The sequence below is a fragment of the Cucurbita maxima genome, unplaced genomic scaffold, assembly GCF_002738345.1.
Source record: "Cucurbita maxima cultivar Rimu unplaced genomic scaffold, Cmax_1.0 Cma_Scf00023, whole genome shotgun sequence".
Lineage (NCBI taxonomy): Eukaryota > Viridiplantae > Streptophyta > Magnoliopsida > Cucurbitales > Cucurbitaceae > Cucurbita > Cucurbita maxima.
The window spans coordinates 1202955-1224697 of NW_019272039.1; the positions used below are offsets into that span (position 1 = coordinate 1202955).

General features: G+C 36.2%; 2 protein-coding genes, 1 long non-coding RNA gene and 1 other non-coding gene across 7 annotated transcripts; 2 read left to right on the forward strand and 2 right to left on the reverse strand.

The window, feature by feature from the left end:
* Window positions 1-1443: 1443 nt before the first annotated feature.
* TRNAD-GUC lies at window positions 1444-1515 on the forward strand. Its single transcript has one exon. It is a non-coding gene; the product is annotated as a tRNA-Asp (tRNA).
* A 44-nt stretch (window positions 1516-1559) lies between these two features.
* LOC111497042 lies at window positions 1560-7819 on the forward strand. 2 transcript variants are annotated; one of them, XR_002720556.1, is made up of 5 exons: window positions 1560-1762; window positions 1940-2050; window positions 6827-6969; window positions 7201-7380; window positions 7457-7819. It is a non-coding gene; the product is annotated as an uncharacterized LOC111497042 (long non-coding RNA). The 2 variants fall into 2 exon arrangements; XR_002720555.1 differs by having other exon boundaries at window positions 7201-7819.
* A 100-nt stretch (window positions 7820-7919) lies between these two features.
* On the reverse strand, window positions 7920-10851 carry LOC111497040 (ribosomal RNA-processing protein 17). The gene is made up of 4 exons (XM_023147657.1): window positions 10633-10851; window positions 10381-10486; window positions 8743-8872; window positions 7920-8363 (listed from the first exon to the last, which is right to left on the reverse strand). Exons 1-4 carry the CDS (start codon window positions 10749-10751, stop codon window positions 8122-8124), a joined length of 597 nt encoding a protein of 198 aa, XP_023003425.1. The 5' UTR covers window positions 10752-10851; the 3' UTR covers window positions 7920-8121.
* Window positions 10852-11386: 535 nt separating this feature from the next.
* On the reverse strand, window positions 11387-21049 carry LOC111497037 (B3 domain-containing protein Os07g0563300-like). Of its 3 annotated transcripts, none has more exons than XM_023147653.1 (14): window positions 20664-21049; window positions 19635-19716; window positions 19410-19508; window positions 18509-18845; window positions 18011-18356; window positions 17694-17790; window positions 17342-17516; window positions 16529-16602; window positions 15322-15390; window positions 14981-15244; window positions 13627-13676; window positions 13030-13143; window positions 12755-12825; window positions 11387-12588 (listed from the first exon to the last, which is right to left on the reverse strand). In XM_023147653.1, exons 1-14 carry the CDS (start codon window positions 20816-20818, stop codon window positions 11804-11806), a joined length of 2718 nt encoding a protein of 905 aa, XP_023003421.1. In that variant the 5' UTR covers window positions 20819-21049; the 3' UTR covers window positions 11387-11803. The 3 variants fall into 3 exon arrangements, with proteins under 3 accessions (XP_023003421.1, XP_023003423.1, XP_023003422.1); XM_023147655.1 differs by having other exon boundaries at window positions 18716-18845; window positions 20664-21048; XM_023147654.1 differs by having other exon boundaries at window positions 15343-15390; window positions 20664-21048.
* Window positions 21050-21743: the final 694 nt, after the last annotated feature.

Consider the following 21743-nt stretch of genomic DNA (forward strand, 5'->3'; position numbering starts at 1 on the left):
AAATTACCAAATTGCTTAATTTAGGGTGAAGTAATAATATTTTTTGTTGTTGATTTTTGTACTCATTTGTGTTATTTAATTTAAACTCTTAATGCTCGACAATTCAACTAAAATTACCAAATTACCGTGTTCATTCGGAGTTATGAACTCAAAGCTTAATATTCCTATGAAAGCCAATAATTACAACAATTATAAAGTAAAAAATCATTTTTCAAGAGAAAATTGTTAATATAAACTTTATTTTTAATTTTTTTTATAAAATTTTATACTAACTGAGATAAAGTTGGTAAAAAAATCCCCCCCCAAAAAAAAAAAAAAACATATATATATATATATATTAAAAAAGCAGGCGGCTGGCATTGCCGGAAGAGATGCCACCTGGACCAGATGAAGCGTATAAAAAGCCACCGTGGCTCAGTGTGGTGTGAGTCTGGAGCAGCACCAACTGCCCGGATTCTTTTTTTTTTATTAATTTAATTTTATTGCTCGGTAGTGGGAAGCAACATGATGTGGCAAATTTGAACACGTTTTTCATTTTTTATTTTCGTCAATAGATTCAAAAACAGAAACCCCATAAAACTGTATTACTTCCATTATGGTCTTGCCTTTATCTTGTCCCCTCGGTGGAATCCCATATTTGTCCCGAAAACCCCAAAACACCCTTGGTCTTTAGAAAATTTCTCCCCACGCGAGGAGAAAGTGGTAATTTCACAAAAATATAAAAATGAAAAAGCCAGCTGCCCGAGATTCTCAACTTTGAATTGGCTGCCTATATAAATCCACCTCAACGAAGCCTTAAGAGAGCATCCAAAACTTAAAGCAAACAAGTTTGTATTACTTCTTCAAAAGCCACGACGATGAACAACATCGACGGTGAGAGAATATGCAGGAGGATTGGTGGCCGTCCGATCCCAAAGCGAGGCCAAGTGAAGATGGGAATCATGGTGGGGATTGCCCACACAGTCACCTCCATCTTCTCTCACGGTCACGGTCACGGTCACGGTCACAGTAGCAGCCACAAACGTTTCTCCCAACACTAAACAAGAACAGTGGACATAATAGGACAAACATTTGTCTGTGATTTTCAAGTATCTTCCATTGGGAGGAGCAGCAGAAGCCCACCAGCTGATGGAGAGTAGCAAGCATAGAGGAAAGACACTGCTGCTGATTCCATAAAAAACACCCAGTTTAAAACATGATTGCTCATTAACTTGGTTTGACTTTGTTTCTTATTTTTTCATTACTTGTATGTCTTTTGGTGTCTGGTCAACCATTAATGAGATCTGTGCTTGGCTTAATATGTATAAACATTAATTAATAAGATCATGGAATTGAAGCGTTCTAATTAGATGTATTCTTTTTAAACCATGCTTCAAACAGCCCTCACTTCTGGATGAAAATGATACTGATAAATTATTCATAATTAACATAGAACATCAACAAGTCGTTGTAGTATAGTGGTAAGTATTCCCGCCTGTCACGCGGGTGACCCGGGTTCGATCCCCGGCAACGGCGGCGTGATTTTATTTTTAATTTCCATTTTCATTTTTAGAAAGCTTTGGGGAACTGAACTCAGAACTGCCGCTTTCGTCCTCTGAGGCTTCTCCTTCTCGGCCTCTCTCTCTCTCTCTCTCTCTCTCTCTTCACCAATATTACTTCAGCTTCTGAAGGCTTTTCGATTTCAGATAAAGCTATGGAAGCCGACGAGGCCGACCGTGTCTTTCCATTTCAGCTCCAATTCGACAAGCATATTGCCTCTCAGGTTTATTTTTCTCTCTTCAACATCCGCCTCCTTAGTTGCGCGTTCATTTCTTTATTTTTTGGGGAACGATGCTTCTAGTATTTGTTTGTGGTGATCCATGAGTGAGTTGTTTTCGTTGAACTAAAAAAACAGAAAGTTGTTTTCTGCTCTGAATATTTCATGATTTGCTAATGGAAGGTTAAAATTGCCGAGTGGAAACCGGAAAGGATTTGCTAGCCATGGTCACAGAAGACTTGCGAGTTTTGCTCCACCGTGGCGGAGGTTGCGGACTATATCACCTGGTGAGTTGTATGTCTCCTTGATTTCCTCAGCTTAATTTTTTGATTTCCTAAACTTTTTGAAAGAAAGTTAATCTAACCTGCTTTCTTCCAGTTTTCAGTTTCTCGCTGCTTTATCATAGTTGTTTGGCCTGATGAACTGCATCTAATATATGTTGAAGCTAGGCTAAATAGATTAATATAAGGTTGTTAATCGTTAATTGTTGAAATTGAATCCTAACGAAGGGCAGTATTTCCTCATTCCAAAGGCCATCTTTTAAGTTATTTAATGATAATTTAGGATTCTTGAACTATTGGTGTTTATGAACAATTTTGTTTCACCAAAACGTAATACATACAACAGGAGAACAATATTGATTCTTCCTCTTTAGGACGTTGTATTTTGCACTCAGTTATTGTGTTTTGATGTTCTATGTTGTTGTGCACTGACAGCCATGGCTATGAGTGGTTGCATAAAGTCTATGTAGGAAGGTCTATAAAATCAAACTATGGGACAATTCCGTTGCATGATGTTGAAGTATGTATCCTTCAACTTTAAAACATAGTTTTCCTATTTATCAGTTGATCGTGGAATTCTTGCACTCGATTCTGGTGATCCACACACCTGTTTGTGCAGTTGTACTGACCTTGATTAGATCCAAACTTCCTATGTGCCTAAGATAGATTTTTCTTTCCCTTCAACAAAGTAATGGAGATTTTATTTTAATTCCATCATCCACATCTTTCTCTAAGGCTTATTTGATATAATAAAGAGTGTTACATGGCTTGTTTGATACTACTTTTCTGTAATTATTTCCATATAACATTTATAAAAGAAGTTAAACAAGAGTTAATTTGGAAAAGCTTTAGAAAGAACAAGAACTACTTTAATAAAAAAAAAATATATGGAAAAAGGAAAAGCCCTGGTAATAATTCTGTCACAAGGAAGAACACAATAAAAATTGGTGAAAGTTTGTTATGGAACCCAAAGTTGGTATTTAAGAATTTAACAATGATAAGAGCAGGAAATAAAAAACACACAGCAACGACTAAATTTGAATTCAAAAAAACTATATATTAAAAAGGCAAGTAAGAATTTTTGCATAAAGTGCTAAGTTGCCTTGAGCTGTCGCTGTTATAACTCCTCTCCTGTTCATAAACTTTATTCTCTCTAAACCTCCCCCCACCAGTCCCAAGGATGAAAAACTATGTGCATCCAAGTTTTATTCTCTTAGTTAGCTCTCTCTAATCTCCAGTGAGTTTCCCTGAAACGTTGTGCATTTATTTAATGATTGCTGATTGTAGAAGTATGCGTAATATCTCCCCCATTCATTCTCGTGGGACCACTGCTACTAAACTCCAATTTTTTCTGTCGTATCATGACTACAAAGAAACGAAAGAGTACTATCATGGAAATATCATGGAAATTTTATTGACACAAGTCAAAAGTTTAGTAAACGAAGATGAAATTGTCTTAGAATTTGTGTCTTTTTACACGTTCTTCTATACAAAGGATGATACCATCTTCAAATTCCCCCATGATCCTGATTAGAGTTCTATTGATCAACTCCCTCTAGCTTGCTTTCATCGAAAAAGAGGGGGAAGGCGATACAGCTCCTAGGCTCCGACAAAACTCAAGAACCGGATGGTTTTACCTCAGATTTTCAATGTTGGAACATTCCGAGAGACAATATCATGATAGTGTTCCTAGATTTATTTACTTTTTTTTTATAATTTTTTTTTATAAATGGAGTTATCAATGGAAGCCTAAGGGAACGTACATATGTTTGATCTAAAAAAAAAATACTTACACTACTGCAGACTTCCACCCATAAGTCTTACGGCTGGATTATACAAAATCATAGCAAGGGTGCTATCAAAATGTCTTCAAACAGCCTTTTGTAGAGGGATGGCGGATCCTTGATGCATCCCTCGTGGCAATAAACTCATAGACGAATGGGAAAGAAAGAAACAAAAAGGTGTAGTCGTCAAACTTGACTTGGAAAAGGCCATCAACAAAATCAATTGGACTTTCCTTGAAAACATTGGACTTCCCTTGAAAACATTCTGGTAGCAAAAGACTTTGACTCAAAATGGCGGATGTGGATAAAAGGATGCATCTCATCCACAAATTTCTCCACCACCGTCAACGGAAGACCGGGAAGGAAGATGTATGCCTCATGGAGTCTTCAACAAGGGGATCAACCATCCCCTTTTTTTTTCATAATAGTAATGGATTGTCTCGGTTGCCCACTCACTAAAGTCAAATATGAAGGACAAATAATGGGCTTATAGATTGGCAACAAAGGGTTAAGCATCAACCACCTGCAGTTCACGGATGATGCAATCCTCTTTTTTAATATGTCAAATGTCTCTTTCATAAAAAACATGATCAAGACGGTAAAAACCTTCGAAAGATTCTCTAGACAAAATATCGATCTTAAAGAAATAGAGATTATAGGTATCAACATTAACACAAAGATTATTGAAGAATTTGCCAGCAAATACAGTTGTAAAAAGAGTGAATGGTCAAATATGTAACCTAGGATTACCTTTGGAGGGAAACCACAAATCGTTTTTCCATGGAAGATCATACTTCTAAATAGGGAAGACTCATCCTAATACAAGCTACACTATCCAACCTCCCCACCTACTACATGTCTCTAATCGAAATGCCGCAAAAAGTGGCTAAGGATATAGAAAGATTGTTCTAAAACTATTTGTGGAAAGATAATCCACACCTTGTTCGATGGAATATCATAAATCTCACGTAGAAAAAGGCGGACTTGGTCTATTTTTGTTGAAGAAGAAGAAAAAAGCTCTCCTCACAAAATGGATATGGAGATATCATCACGAAGAAATGTCTTGGGGAGAAGACTTATAAAAACTAAATATACAACTACATCATGTAAAAAAATCGATCCCCTCCATCTTCTGCAAAGGGACCATGGAAGGACATAAAGAAACATCAAAACCTCATTACTAACCGAATTCACCGTAGGGTGGGTGATGGAGGAAACACATCATTCTGGACTAACCCATAGATTAAAAACATCACGCCAGCCATGCGTTATTCACTTTTGTATAGTCACTCTCATAACAAAAGAACCACCATCAAAGAAACGTGGAAGGTTGTAAACAAATTTTGGGACCTGAAACTTGGTAGGAACGTAAAAGAAAACGAAGATATAGAATGGGCTAAAGTAAGCCTCAACCTTGCCCGAGTTGTATCATCAAAAGAAGCAAATTCATTGACATGGCTTCCCAGCACAGACAAGATCTTCTCTACAAATTTTTTGATGATGGACATAGGAAAAAAAAAGTAGAAGCCATAAATATCACGCTAGCAAAGATAATATGGAAAGGAAATCACCCTAAAAGGATGAAGTTCTTCTTTGGGAAATAGCGCATAAAAATTTTTGGACAAAATTCTCAATATCTTCATATGACATCTCACATTTCCTAGGACGGTAAATGATCTATTGGACATGACTTTAACGTACCATCCCTTCAAGAATGTCAAAGCTCTTTCTTTTGGACTTTGGGAAAGAAAGAAATCAAATAATATTCGCGAAAAAAAACACGGACTTATACAAAGCTCTTCGACAATATTATTTACCAAGTTATATCTTAGTGTAAACTATCTAATATTTTTACTTTCTATAGTTATACCTCTCCTTGTAATTTTGAAGATGTTTGGTAAACATCATAGAATATTACATCTTTTGAAAATCCCTTGGCAACTTGATCTTCTACCATTTTCCGCAGGGAAGTTGTTGACAGAGTCAGAGATTTGGTTGGGATTCTCAGATTCACTTGGTATGGAGTTTCAGCAGATGGACTCTAGGCATTCCCTCTCTTCCATTCAATTGGTCTGTGAGTAGTCTTGCATACTTGACCATTCATAATATGACAAGTTGGAACAACAAAATAACTGCGAGTAGTGGATTATGATCTGGATGGATCCGTTTATGATTTCTTAGAATGTGATGAAACCCATTTTCAAAATTGAAGCATTGTGAACTGATAGATTTAAGGGGTTTATTTTCCGTTGGCTGGAATATATCTTTGATCATTAAACTCTATCAACCACCTTTTCTTTTGGTTCTTACAACTAAAGTTGTTCCACTATAATTTTTATTTTGTGATACATTTGCATTAGCCCTCACCTTCAATAATAGCACTGCTATATTTTAACAAACAAGCTTATGGGAAGATGTGTGGTCCAATCTGCTTGTTTCTCTTACTTTTGGCATACCAGGGCCCCAGCAGGAAGGAAAGGAATTCTAAGCATCCTCTTTCTCCTTCTTGGTATGTCCGCTGCAAGAGAATGGGGGAAAATATTTATTATATTCTTCCCTGTTTCTAGCAAGTTTTAATCCAAGATTTTCTGTGCCCTTTGTTGTTTTAAGCAAGGTATATGGATGTAGAACCTGCAAATGAACGAGAAAATATTGCATCCTCTTGGTGCGAGTGTGACAATAGACTATGCCAACAGGCATGTATATGTAGTAAAGAGATATCTTTCTTAGACAACCCGATTTCTGTCCAATAATAGATTGTGGCGGCACGAATTTGCAATTAAATGACACGTTTAGAAGAAATGAAAATTGTGAATATATAGTTTGATGTGCTATCTACTCGCAATAAGCTTGAGATTAATTTTTCACATCGATATTTATGTAAAAGCTAGTTAGAGATCGCGTAAGTCAAGAATTTGCATTTTCTTTTTTGAAATTATCCATTTACTCATATGTACATCTTATTATATTAAATTGATAACCAACCGATAAGATTACTTCCACAGTTTCAAAGAAGCTTTTCTTATGCCCTTAAGTACAATCTCAAGGACAATACTTTGTGAAGATCTGTTGTCCCTATTCCCCTTTTAATCTTCGTGGCAAGCTGCTCTCGTCTTCCAGTGTTCTTCTTTCAGTGTCGTACTATGAGGTATTTATTCTGTATTCAGCCTACACTTCGTCTCTTGTTTGAGATTCATTTGTCATTCTCATGACGATTAGATTGTCGTACGGTTGTCCGGACTGTTAATTGTGAAATATTTATCTGTTTTTCGTTACCATGACCTGCTGCGGTTTCCAAAGGCGTGATGTCCACCAATGTATACTGTTGAAGAAAGTGTGGTTTTTATTTTATTCTATTTGCTTTTAAACCCCCATGTAGGAATCCTCTGAAGCTGTCTCCGCGGATCAAAGTTGTCAGCGGAAGTTCACGGATTTATATCTTTCAAAGTCCCAGATGATTCTTTTGTAGAAATTGCAAATTGTGTAGGCATATCCAGGGGATCTTTTTCATGATCAGAGCTGCTCAAACGGAGATTACTCTTCAATTGAAGCAGCCTTGGTATCTATTCCCGATGATTCTCATTTGTTGTGCCGTAATGCCACAACCTTTAATGCTCTAATATCAATTGTTGTAGCGGAAACAGAAGCAGAAGCAAGATTGATTGCACTCATACACCTACAAATAGAAATTAAACAAAGAGACACAAACACAAAGACAACTTACAACACTGTCTTTGTACAAGGTCCAGCAATTTTTTTTTTCTCTGCATACTCATTGTGGAAATGGAAAGTAAAAGATTGACAGAAATCCTGTGATTAATTAGTGGACCTATATGGTTGTGAACAGAATGGACAGATTGTTTTGTTATGAAATGAAATTGCTTCTACTTCTGAAAGCTCTTTTGGTTCCTGTATGATGGTTGTGCAAGCAGATGACCTTACGTTTGTTTCTATGCCAAGATCTCCGTCTGGACAGTTGGAAGGCTCATCAACTCAAGGATTTCTCTTGCTCATATCTCATTGATAAGATAAAATGATCTAATGAGAGAATTTTTCGATTCTGAGATGAGTTGCAATCTAATGTTTGTCTTCTTGGAATAATGAGAGAATCATTTCAGCTTCTCGTAAAACAGAAAATTGCACTTTCAGTTTGCAAAATGGCCAACCTTTTACAAAGTAATACAAAACCCTCAAATTACCTACAGGCCACAAGATCACACCCTATTCTCAAGAAATAACATACAAGTCATTACATTGCAGATTTAGAAAAGAGTGAGCAAAAAGCTTTTAGTATAATTACCTATTTCTTTTTCCTTCCTTTCTTTTTGTCTGTTTTACTACGGGACTTTGACCTTGACTTCTTTCTTGCAACTTTCTTGAATGGCTTCTTTTTGGTAATTGGCAGGCTGTGCTTCTTATCCTTTGCAAGAAGTTGGGATGTTGATGCCTGTGGCTTGTCAATGGGATCGATTTCTTCCTCACGACGTACCTCACTTGTTGTCACAGTGACTTTGATGTTTCCACTGTCATACGTTGTTGTCTCTACAGAGAGGACCAGAAGCACGTTTGGATCAAATAAAACGACATGTATCTCTATAACATAGATGACACTTCCACTGTTTGATTATTGGAAGCCTCTTCCAAGATTCAGAGTTTCTCAATGAATGCATATCATTATCAATGTTATCAACTTCCAAGTTATTTTTCATATATAACCCGACTTTTAGCTTCCCCGTGAAAAGAATACTATCTGATCTGATTTTTTAAGATCGACACTTCTTCGGCCCCTTGTATTAGGGAAGAACTTGTAACTATTATCTGTCATTTTGATTAATTGAACACAACTGTGTTCTAAGCAAACTGGTGCAAATGGATTATCACATGCTTTTGATAGCTTAATGTGCAATTGCTAGAAAAATACCAGAAATTGGTGCCAATGGCTTCTCTTCCTCATCCTCATCCCCGTCCTTGAGATCATCGTTCTGCTCATCAACTGGCCGGTCAGCTGGTAGAACACCACCATGTAGCACCAGATCTTTTTCTATTTTTCTCTGCAAGATACTTTATGACTTTCAGAAAATGTAACCAGATGATATAGAAGAAAAGGACATATGCACCAAAGGCTGTTCTCTTTCATGTTTCCTCTGTCAATAATATTTTACACAACTTATGCAATAAAAATATTCATAAAATACGATGCATAAATGACGACTAATTAGTAGCATTTTAGTTGAACAATCATTATAGGGAGGTTCACAATTAAAATCAACAAAAAAAAAGCTAGAGGCAATTTCTCACAACTGACTTAAATCACCTTTCTCACAACTGACCTAAATCACCTTCCTAACCCTCCCTTACCACCAGCTGTATTAGTTGCGGCAGTAGAATGGTCAAAATCTTAAAGCTATTGAAATTTTTGTCGGAGGGAATGATCTGATAGTTCTACTTCTTAAGAAAAACTGTACATCCTTGCGCGCAAGCTTAATAGAAGAAACATGCAGGGAGTGTAGGGTTTTTAAAAAAAATTAAAGTGAAACCATGCCACATAACCTTCACGATGCTATCTTGTAGAGTTATTCGGCTCACGAGTTTTCTTTACTCTTAACCTTGATCATCAAGGTAATTCGTTCCAGAACTTTCCCTTGGATTGATGCCTTATCGTTTTTAGAGTTTCGTGGATAATTTAGATCTAAAGGTCTTGTTTTTCAACATGGTTATTAGATCAAATCCCAATCACAAGATTTTCATAGCAGGTGTAGACTTGTCTTGTTTCCATTCTTTGAGGGATATGGCTTGAGAGGAATGGTAGACATTTTAGAGGTGTTAGAGAGATTTGAGAGAGTTATGGGAGGCTACTCTTATTAGGTTCAACGCTTCAAGACTCGGTGGCTAATGTTTTTTTTTTTCTTGTAATTATTAGCTAGGTCCCATTTTTTTTTGTATTAGAACTCTTTCTTGTAGTATTGAAAGCCTTTATACATTCTTTTATTGTTCTACAAGAAAGTTCAAATTATTATTTATAAAAAATGCATTAACATGCCTTCTAACTTTTCTATCCTGATGAATGTACAACTAAGTTCAAAAATCATTACCCGTAGCTCAGTGAAGGAGAGAGAAATGCAAGTCTCCTAAATACCCATTGTGACCTATTAAACTAAGGATTGAATAAATTCATATAAGCTTGAACAAATCCAAGGTGGAAAAACAACATTGGGATCTTTAGCTCACAACCAGCCTCATCTCCAGAGTCCGAAGGAAATATTTAACCTTTCGTGAGACTAACGGTGTGTTGTGTTTGGTTCTCTTTCTAGCCACTGAGAATCCCAATGGTTTTGCAGTTCTGTTGGGAAATCAACAATGTACCAGAAAAGATTTCTTCATGCGCTATCCTAAGTTCATTGAGCTAGAAAAGTAGTATTGTTCACAGGAAATTTTCAATTCCTGAACTATCATTGTAGCTATTTCTTTCCCTGTAAACTCTAAAATGTCATCATCCTACGGACAAAATAGTTATCTGTTTACAGCAGTTCCCTTTCAGAAATAGAAACGTATGTCAAACCTTTTTGCGTTCTTCGATGCGCTTCCGCCGCTTAGCTTCCTCTTGTTGCTTTTCCGCTTCCTTTCTCCTTTTCTTCTTCCTCTTGTGAAATCCAGTAACATAGTCCCTAAGAAAAATTCAAAAAAAAAAAAAAAAAAAAAAAAAAAAAAAAAAAAAAAAAAAAAAAAAAACCAACCAACAAGAAAACAGAGAGAAATCGATATCATATAAAATTCCCAATTAATCAAGTTCGTGCTGAGTTTGAAGGAAAACCTCAAGTCTTTCTCATTGAAAGAAACAGAAAGAGCTTTGTTCTTTAGAGCTTTCTTCTTTACGTGTCGAGAGTAAGGCTGTGTGAGCGCCCCCCCTTCCGCCGCTTCGTTCTTCACCATCGCAGCGCCCTGTAACACACTCTGCGTCACATTAAATTCGGTTAGCGCGGCGGCGGACACCTAATACCAAGCGCGGCGGCTAATTGGGTGGGCTTCATATCTCAAAAGGATATTGAAATTAATTATGCCCGGCCCAAACTCCAAATTAAATTACACAAATTCCATCTAACCTCATTTTTTAGGGTTTTTTTTTTAAGATAATTTTTAAGGAAAGTTAATTGACCGCTAGAATTGTTAGTGATAAACTAAGAGAGAATTTATTAAAAGGACGAAATTTGGAGGAAAAAGAAACTTTCTTCAATTTGCACTAATAAACCCATTTAATAATTTTCTGTAATTTGTATATGTATATCTAATAAATCTAACTTTTTTTAATTTATATTTGAAAGATTTCAAATTTTCAATAACAATTCTATTAATTTAGAAAATATATATCAACCTGCTAAGTATAAAATTGAAAGTTTAAAAACATAAAACATTTAAACATTTTAATTCTAGATTTAACGGATTTATCCAATACAAATTTCTGGAAGAAAAAAAACAAAGACTTAGCATTCCCAAAATTTATAGGAGAAATTGCTGTCTCTAACGATTTACATAAAAGAAAACAGAAAAAGAAAAAAAAAACAGAACGATAAGAGAAGAAACACATTGGGGATCATCAACGTATAGAATCAGAGCCAAACTTGGAAACCAGTCTCCATATTTCACTGTACTGAATCAAATTCAGCTGTTAATAATTCTGCATGAAGTATTCATTCTATGTTTCCTAATGTCAGATTGTTGATATGGTAGAGGGCGACTTCATCAGTTCAGTTCAGTTCAGTTCCCTTCTCAGCATTCTGCTATCATCTAATACGATAGAGTGGGGATGTTTCTGAACCTAAAGGTTTCTCAACCCTGATTAACACTTCCTAGCGCTCTTTATGTACAGATTTGCAAATGGTTGAGATCAGCGTGGATGAATGTACAACAAAAACTGACCCACCAATGCAGTGTATGTGAAGAATATATATAAAGGACCCGGATGGATGTAAATAGAATGTTTTGATTCAACCTGTGGCTGACATGGATGCCGAAGCATTGAACGACAGCGTTCCAGGATGATCCTTATCGGCATCTAAATTGCTGCTACCAAGATCAATGACATTGCTACTATTCTCAACCCTGTGTTCACGTTCCCCTCCAGGTTCTAATGGATCGCTTGATGAACTAACAGCACCACCAGAGTTCGACCTTTGCTGCTCAAGGAATCTATCCCCAGTATCTTGAAGCACTTTCATCATGCTTCCAGAATCAGAACCTGGTGATAGCTCTTCCTCTCGCTCAGGCTGCATATTCAAATCGATTTGGCCTTTAAAAGGAGAAGTGGATGGCTTGTTCCTGTTAGGATCCTCATCAGAACCATCAGTAATTTTCCCTTCCACAATCAACTTGCTTGGACCTGTGTTACTGAAAGTAAGAGATTCATCGTCCATTGATCTATCAAGAAACATTTCATCCTGAAATTGATGCCTTTGGCGCGTAGTTTCTGCTTCCTTTTCAGATTGCTTTTTTTCACGTCGAAGCATTAATGTTCGAAAACGGCGCTTTACTGTCAAACACACATTACAGGTACATGTCTGCTTATGTTTTGGTCCCTTCCCACTTGGAGGTTGAATGCATACTATGCATGAGCATCCAGGTCTATGGCGAGGGTGCTTTGTAGTGGCCTGGCCAGGTGCCTGGCTTGCCTCACCCTCTTCTAAGATGGCTAAATTTGCAAGTGTGTCAAGTCCCTCCAGAGCTTCAACATTATCTGGTTCTAGTTTAGCAGTCTTCATTTTCTGAACAGCAGCTATAAATAGCAAACAACAGATTAGGAACACTGAATATGAAGCAAAAATATTAATAACAGAAACGGACAAAAAGAAAAGAACCATCTAATCGAATCAGTTGGAATTCATTTATGCATGAAGATACGGTCAAACAATGTAATAGTTTTTGTTTTGAACAATTCTCACCTGAATTACTGGGCGACAGTAGCTCTTCCAGCTTCTCTGTTGACAACTCTTGAGCTGCGGAGCAAAAAGATCTATTGCAGAGAGAATTATATTAGTAAAATTCACAGAAGCCATACTATAACTTTGTTAGAAGCACTAACACAAAGAAAGCTCGTCTATCAATGCTACATATCTGCAGTGAGTTGAAAAGAAAATGCTACTTTGTGCTCACTATCTTAAATCTCCTTATGACAAAAGACTTGACAAATCAAAAGAGAATAACGTGGCCTTTCTACCTCTCAGGGTCCCATGAGTTGTCAGAACAAATCCATTTTGAGGGTAGAAGAGCACTGGCTGGCAATTTTCGCCACTTCAAACAGTCTTCACATTGAATCCATTGAATCCTTTCACTGAAAATAAACCACAGTATTTGGAAGGAGCAAGGATAATATATTTTACTTACAGGCTTGTCAATGCTAAAGATGACAGGACCATAGGAAGAAGAAAAGGCTATGAGGTACATGCATCCTTGTAAAATTAAAAAAGAAACATAAAACACACACACACACACACACACACACACACACACACACACAAGGTTTAATCAATTCAGAAAACAGAGAGAACTCAATAACAAAAGAAGAAATCAGCTAGTCCAGCCCCAAGTAGGCAAAGGCCATAACACCCCTACTCCAAAACAAATGAACAAATCACCAGAGATGGATAGAGAAAAAACAAGAGAGAGGCATTCAACATTTTTAACACTAACAGGAAAATAATTTGCATGAGAAAGCTTGCACGTACAGAGGGATTCCAAAGGAAAAATGCACACCATGAAGATGGCACAAAAAGGAACAAAAAAATCATCAGCACACCTAATAAGAGAGGTTTACCATGTATTATCAGGAGGTATAATTGTAGGTTTCCCGAGTACGGGTGCATCCTGTAATAACACAAGCCATTGATGTTACCATCACCCCAAATACACGCAGCTTAGAATAGACATCATATAGACACGCTATTGAACATATTCTAATCTGCAAGCTAACTTGCACGCCACTTTGCAGGTTGAACCTTGAACGTCATATCAGAAAGAAAATAACTGCAGCACTGCAGTAAAGGATGCAGCCATTCATGGTAAATCAAAAGCAAACAGTTGATCAAAGAAAAATCCCAGTCTCCAACTTGATACACACGGACATTATAACTCATGACGTAGATTAATACAACTTCTGGATCCAACAGCAGCGAAGGGCATTTCAAACTTGTATTTAGAACAGTTAGGGGGGAGAAAAAACATCCAGCTGTTTTTTTTCTTTCTTTAGATGTCTAAGAAGCCAAATACAAAAGAATGAAAATGAGATATCTCCTCAAAACCAAAGGGTTACAAAAAGGATCCCAATTGATTACCATATGGACTAGATCATAATTACAATATAACCAAGAGCTCCTAGCGTTCACAACTATTCTCCTTTGATGCAGTGGGCGTGTCCAATTCTCCTCCTGCGTACCTTACTATTTCTATTATAACGTAATTTATGTTGGTTAAATATCAGTTGCACATGTTAGTTCCTTCTAATACCCAATGGTGGTTGGTCAATTGAAGGCTATAGATAGTAGCATTTCTAAAAACTCTGCAGTTCTTATCTATTCTAACAAAATTTCTGATTGTATTTTTCACCATTTGTCTATTATTTTCAATTGGAAAGCATGCTTCTAACTACATGGAAGTTTGTTTTCCCGTATGAAAATAGCATTAATCCAATGAATCATTTTATTATTGTTACAAATTTAGTAACAAAAAAAATTGAAAACCTCAAAGCTCCATAACCCAAATTTACTGGCTCTCCCACCATACACACATGCTTGGAGAGGCCACATCATCTACCTCATGAACATTCCAAATTTGGGAAAATGACTCACTGCCTAGGTTTCAACAAATATTGTTGGCAAAGTTGCTATGTCATCAACCAATTGATTGACCAGACAGAATGTAAACTCCTAGCATTCCATAGCTGACCAGAGATAAGGGTAGCTCCAATGTTTGCAAATAGGCAACTGATTGTAAACCATAAGGGTCTACAATCAGTTGCTGGTATTCATAGCATCATAGCGGAGATATTCCATTCAGTCATGAGCACCAAAAGTTTGGTTAGAGAAGGATTCAGTAAGTTTCAGTTCGCAGGGGAATTGAATTGCTAATAATAAATACATGGATCATAAGTAGATGGCTCTGGAAAGTTATACCTCATATTCCTCAAATTCAAAACCTTCAATGACCACAATATTCGGTAATTGGTTTGGAGGAGGCCGAAGCAATCCTTGAGCTTCTTCCCAAGTTATCTTCAACTCAATCATGTCTTCATTTTCAATTCTAAGGCGTTTACTCTTTGAACCTAAGGTGCTGTTTTTCCTCTTTCTAGAAATTGAAGGTTTGACTCCCAAGACCTCTTTTGCTATGTATCCAGACTTGTCAACTTTTGTCCATGAGTTAGGATCTGCCAATTCAGCCTGGTTCATTCATGAAAAGGAAGGTGATCCCATAGTTATTGTTTAAAGTAAAGGGCAGCAAATGAAATTTTACTGACTTTAACTTTTATATTACTGACATCTCCATGTGCAGGAGCTCCATTCTTGGTCTTGTTTGTTTCATTTTCCTGTCAAAGCAAATACAGAGTTATGACACAAGCAATTTTTAGATAAAATCGGTCTGTTTTAATGGGAACGAAAAGTTGGGAACTCCTGCTTAAACTAAAACATAATCTAGAAAATATGACCACTCAAAAAGTTTAATTTTTATCAAAAAAAAACCCCACAATGATGAGTACATTCAGCAGGTGATACGTGTGAATTTATGCAGACAGGCGTTCGAATTCTCACTTAGCAGATTACAAATAATTTAGTTGGACAACACATTCAATTATCTAAAGTAATTAACATTTACTTCTTCTATTAGTTATGTTCAATACAAACTAGATCTTGCCAAGGGTCCAATCCTAAAGAACTTAACATATTTCAACATCTCAAATCAAATTATGTAAACTTGTATGTGTAACTTAGAAGTTACACGGTCACCAACTTATTTGCTACCACAAGGAAAACCCACTTAATTTGATATTCCTTTTTCATAATAGTTCATGTAGTCTCAAAATGATGTGAATATATCCTAGTAATAGGAAACACTTTTCATTTAATTAATGGAAAGTTAACAACATCCATACAACTCCTGCTCACAGTTCACCACTCCAATTAAAATTAACTACATTGGGGGTATAGTCACAATATAACTTGGAAGAAGGGGCTAAAAGGGTGAAAACACTTCCCTTCAAAAATTCTTAGGTCTATTTCAATACTACATTCCCTAGATGATTGCTTTCATGTCGTTAATTCATATTATTTTATCCCTACTCTTAGGTTTTCAATATTCTGCTAATCATGCTTGATATACTATTTTCTGCAACAGATCAGCGGTCCCCCTAAACCATCATGACACCACTTGCAACTCTATTTTTTTCAATAAGCACTGCGTTTTCAAGAATCTATAGCTGAAAAAATCAATTAGAACACTCTGGTTTCTGTCTCAGTTACTATTTATAGAAACGTAGATGTTTTTAGAATGGATTTAACCCTAAAGATGTGAACAATAATAGATCTCCATGCAGAACAAATCCATATAATATTCTAAATACAAAATAATGCATCTTACTTCCATGTTCTATTGTTATTAAGATGCCGGATCTCACTTAAGATTTTCAACATACACAAAAGCCATAAGCTATCTTGAAAACGGAAAACCTGATCAGCTGCTGTTGAGGCCTTTCTGAAACCCATAACCAACTTCCCTTCTGGCTCTAGCCGACTAAATGTCACTGATGACATGGAAGGAAGTTTCAGTCCATAACATGAGTGAGACCATATGCAATATATCATACAGATTAAAACTAAGGTTCAACTTTAGAAAGAAAAAAAAAATATAACTAGAGGGATGTTTGGCAAACATTTTGGAGCTATATGGAAATTTATTTTGTAGAATACTGTTTTAAGAAACATTTTTTAGAAATGCAATAGAGACTTTTTAAAAGCACAGTTGAAATCATCACAAACCTGCCTGAAAAAGATCAATTGTTATAAATAAAGGACTTATAATTAAAGGAAAAACCATTATAAAAACTGTTTTTAAACACTATTACTAAATAGATTTTTTTTGTTTTTAGGTTTACAAGCCTAAAAATATCTATGTGTTGACAATTTAAATATTTTGTAACGTGCCTTCATTAATTATTTTTAAAATCTTTCCCAAAGTTTTAAATATAAAAGAGGTAGTTTTGAAAAATATGTTTTAGTATTTTAAGTTTGGTTGGGAGTTCACTAAAAAATTAACATAAAAATTATAAGGAAACAGCTTTAATTTAGTAAATACAAAACTTAAAATATTACAATGAAACTGGCTCTGGCAAGTTAATGGCATGCTAGTGTTCAAAAAGATAGCAAAGCGCTTCCAATCAAAAAGAATCCCAAAGGAAATGCCACCTCAAACCTAATTTTTAACAAACTGTGGTGTGTAATTCCTGATGAGTGAGTATTTTTTTCTTATGGTCATATGCATACCTATGTCACCTGCTTGCAATTGCATAGACTGTATGCAGGGAGTAACCCCCTCTAGAACATACATCCTGCTATTGTTATTAGGCCAAAAACGGAACTGAAATATCCATTCCTTTCCTTTCGCATCCTGTACTTTTAGAGGTAATCCCTCAGGCTGGGAAATTGATGGAAAATAGGCCTGCAAGTTGAAAGTATATTGTAACCAGCTGATTGATGACAGAACAAACACTTATAATAAAATTCTCAGTCCTAGAAGTTGCCTGTAGAATACTGTAGTATAAATATTGAACTTGCAAGACTGTCATATACGTAATAACTTAGAAGTAGAAATAGACTCTAGAAAATAAATACTCACCTCAGCACATTTTTTTGGAAGCACTAAACGTCCAATCCGCCCTGCATCACTAGCACTCAACATTTTTTCAAACAATGGAGTAATAACAGAATTTGAGCTTGATGATTGTCAAGGCTACTAGCTGAATGCTTCTAAAAAAAATTGACAAAACTATGTACAGGAACTTGAATGGTTTTAAATATTTCAGCTAGAATTTAACTGAAATCCTGCACAAGAGTATGAAGCCAAGTAATCAGATTTACAAGCTTTCAACAACTAGGAACAATTCTATTTCATATTTTAAGACTATCCCCAAGATTGTATCGATGGAAGGATACTCGACAGATATTTGTTGTAGCTCCTGGTCGGTAAACCTAGGCCAGTATCGTGGAAGCAAATAATTCCTTCCACGTGAATCTCCTCTAGGCCTTCCGTTGCGCAGCTGTGTTTCACTAGAGGGTTCAGCTCCATTTTGTAAATTGGAATGGACCTGCTTTGGCAGAGGAGATGGTGGAGTCGGTCTCAAATGAGTTCCAGACATCCTACTACGTGTACTTGGTTCATTTGGAGGTGCATAAGGTACATTCAAACCATATTGTGTAGTACAGGTATCCTCCTTCACAAAGCTAGACTGCTGTGGAATACTAGAACATGAGCTAGGTTTATCCTCACAGTTAATGCCTCCTACAAGATATCAATAGTCAGGTTCAACCAACACTTTCCATAATTACTAAATACTGTTCTCAACAAAATGAATGGTGACTATTTCTCAGCATTTTACTTATTGTTTTACCTTCAAAGCTTAAATGATTGAAAAAAAAAAAAAGGATCCACACCTGCAGTCCCATTTTCACATAAATCCTGTCCACATTGCCTCAGGCTCCCATTCGAGAACCTTTCAGAAAAGTCTTCATTTTTTCTTTTTTCTAAAGATATGGGCAACCTTTCACTAGTATTAAGTTTGTTAAGGGCAGCTGATATGTCAACTTCATAAGGTGCTCTATGATGCAATTCACCAGAAGGGAGAGAAGAATTGAACATACTGGGAGCTTGGCGCCATGGTACAGGACCTGATCCAGCTAACTGGCTCCAATTTTTCACAGAAAGGTCTTTTAGTCTGTCGGGCAAAGCTGAATGGAAAAGCAAAGACGGTGGCCATACTGGATTCAGCGGCTGAACCAAAATGAGAAAGTTGAGTTAAACGTGGAATGTGTTGGAATCCAACCAAACTGTGTTAACTTGTAATTCCATAAGCTGCACATGCATGAACTGTATCCTAACGCAGGAGAATGAACCCAAGATAGAAAACGAAAACCTAACAAATAAATGCTAGAAAGTACGCCCAAATAAGGATGGTGAAAAGGCATCAGAATTGGCTAGGAGCTTGCTAAGAAAATGGCATTGTTATCAACTTATATCACATGATTTTGAAAAATATATTTTTAATTTAGATCAATGTTGGAATGATGGCCAGGCTCAAAGGAAAAATTGAACGACTGCCCTTCTAGTTTCCACCTTGGCCAAGAGGTTTCCTTGTGACATCAATGTTTCCTAAGAGAGATGCAATTGGTGCATCAGCGTTGAGACAGAATCTCTTATTAAAGAGATGCCACATGTAAAGGAGAAAGGTCGAACAGAAATTTTAAGGGGAAAAGAACTAATGCAATTTTTTTACTGTCAGAAAATGTATGAACAATAAAAACTCTCGATGGAGAAGATAGCCAGATGCATTCTTACTAAGATGACATTCTTCCGTGCACATGTCATGCACTCGATACCCCCAGGATCCAGTAAGGTGAATGCATGAGCTGAAACAATGCACCCACAATGAACCCGCTGGAGAAAGAGATTTATTGTTAGTAAATATGTGCAAAAGAAGCCTATGAAAAGTTTAACAGATGAACGGCCATATCTTGCAAGATAGAGCATATAAATTGATAGCAATGAACTTTTCCAGCTCACCTTTCCACAGGATTCACAGCACCTCCAGCCAGAAGCATTCAAGTGAAAAGTCTCGCAGAATCTTCCTTCTTCGTAGGCAGAACTACAAAAATGAATTTGAACGGAGTTCTTAAAAGTTTTGAATCCCTTAGAGTATTTTATTCAGTGTTACAAGAAACCATAACCACTCATAGCCATAGGCGAATTTCAATCAACACAATCTTATAATGTAAATAATCATCTCATCAGAACCAACCATCGTATGACATCTGTTTACTTCCTACCTTTTCTGCACCCTTAATCAGAATGTCCTAAATCCATCAACATGCACGCATCATATTGTATAGTATGAATATCCCATGTGCTAAATTTACTGTTCAAAATTCTTATTACAACATATATATATATATATATGCCTATCCAAGCGACCTGTCATGTTGAAGGTCTTAAGCAAGATAAATGAGCACGGCGCACAAAGAAAAAGATAGAAAAAAATGTTAATACGCCAATGCCTCTCCAAGTTCTTAGAAGGAAATAATTTCCAAACAAACTATTAAGAATGACAAGAAGATTCAGAACAAATCAAAGAGAAAGGTGATAGTCGCTTTGCGAATATCATAACAAGAATTGCTGATAGTTATTCCTCAACCCCACACGTCGGAAAACTCTCTGTAATGGACTTAAACTATATCCGTACTTCAGTGAGCTTCGTAAACCAATTCACAGAACCTCAATACGGTAAACTCGAAACTAGATAAGAAAAAGATAAAGCCACGACTGAAACCAGTGTCAAAAAAAAAAAAGACGGCGCCTGGACTACTAAAGTGAAGGGGGGAAAAGACATGCCCCTTCTCCTTACCTGCATTAAAACAAGCAAACAAAACTCCAAGACCACAAAAACACACCCAAATAAACCTCCAAGAACGCAAAAACACGCACAAATGAACCTCCAAGCTTATAACAGGACAAGCCGAGTAAGAGAGAGAGAGAGAGAGAGAGAGAGAGAGAGAGAGAGAGACACAATCAATAAAAGTAGAAAGATTAACTTACGCGCATCGATCGCAGAGCTCGGCAAAGTCGCCGGTGCGAAGACGCCATCCCTTTCTGGAGCGGTCAGGTCTAAGTTCTTTACAGTCGGAATTATAGCAAGGCTTGGTAGAAAGAGAGGAGGAGGAAGAAGAAGCAGCGGTAACGGCAGACGACATCGGAGCCCTGCAGAAGGAAGAGGAAGAGGAAGGTGGACGGCATAAACCCTAGAAAGGGAAGTGATAGAGGGAGGAGAGGTCTGAGAGGAGAGAAACGGAAGAAGAAGAAGAAAGCGAGAAGAGGTGTAGTGGTGGTTGCCGCGACCTGATCTGCAATAATCATGGGACGAGAAGCGACCCAGGATGTGTATCAGACCAGAAGAGGGTTTGGAGAGAAGACAACGACGTATTTAAACCAACCAAAATTAACATATGAAAATAACATCCAAATTATTTTCTCTTTTTCTTTTTTCTTTTTTTTTTTTTTCTCTCTTTATTTTCACTGTAACAATCAATCCACGAGGCTTCAAAATCACGTCGACTCGTGTTCTGTCATTATTTGCCGTCCTTCCCTCTTTTCTTTTCTTTTTTATTTTTTCATTGCTCACTTATTTTATATTTCTTTAATTAATCATCTTTTTTTTTTTTTTTTTTTAGCTCAAATCAAATAGTTTGTTCATATATATATATATTTATATTTAATCAAATAGTGGGCGGTACTTCTTATTATTTTACAAATATTATATAATTTTCAATGATAAAATAAAAGGAGTAATACATCGGTTAAATTAACAAAAGCGATCTTAAACTTTATAATTTATTTAAAAAATATATTTCATAAATATCTTTTCAATTTTTTTAAAGAGTTTAAAAATATCTTTAAAAATATACATAAATTTTTTTTAAATAATATTAAAAAATATCCATAAAATTTGAAAATTTGAAAATATCTTTATTTTTTATTTACTTAAGCGGCCTTGTGGTAGATGCCAGGAAACTTTTTAAATTGATATATTAAATAATTTAACCTTTTGTGGCAGCCACAATTGAATATAGTAATAAAGCTGTATTTTTTAATTATATATTTTCAAACTTTAAATACGGT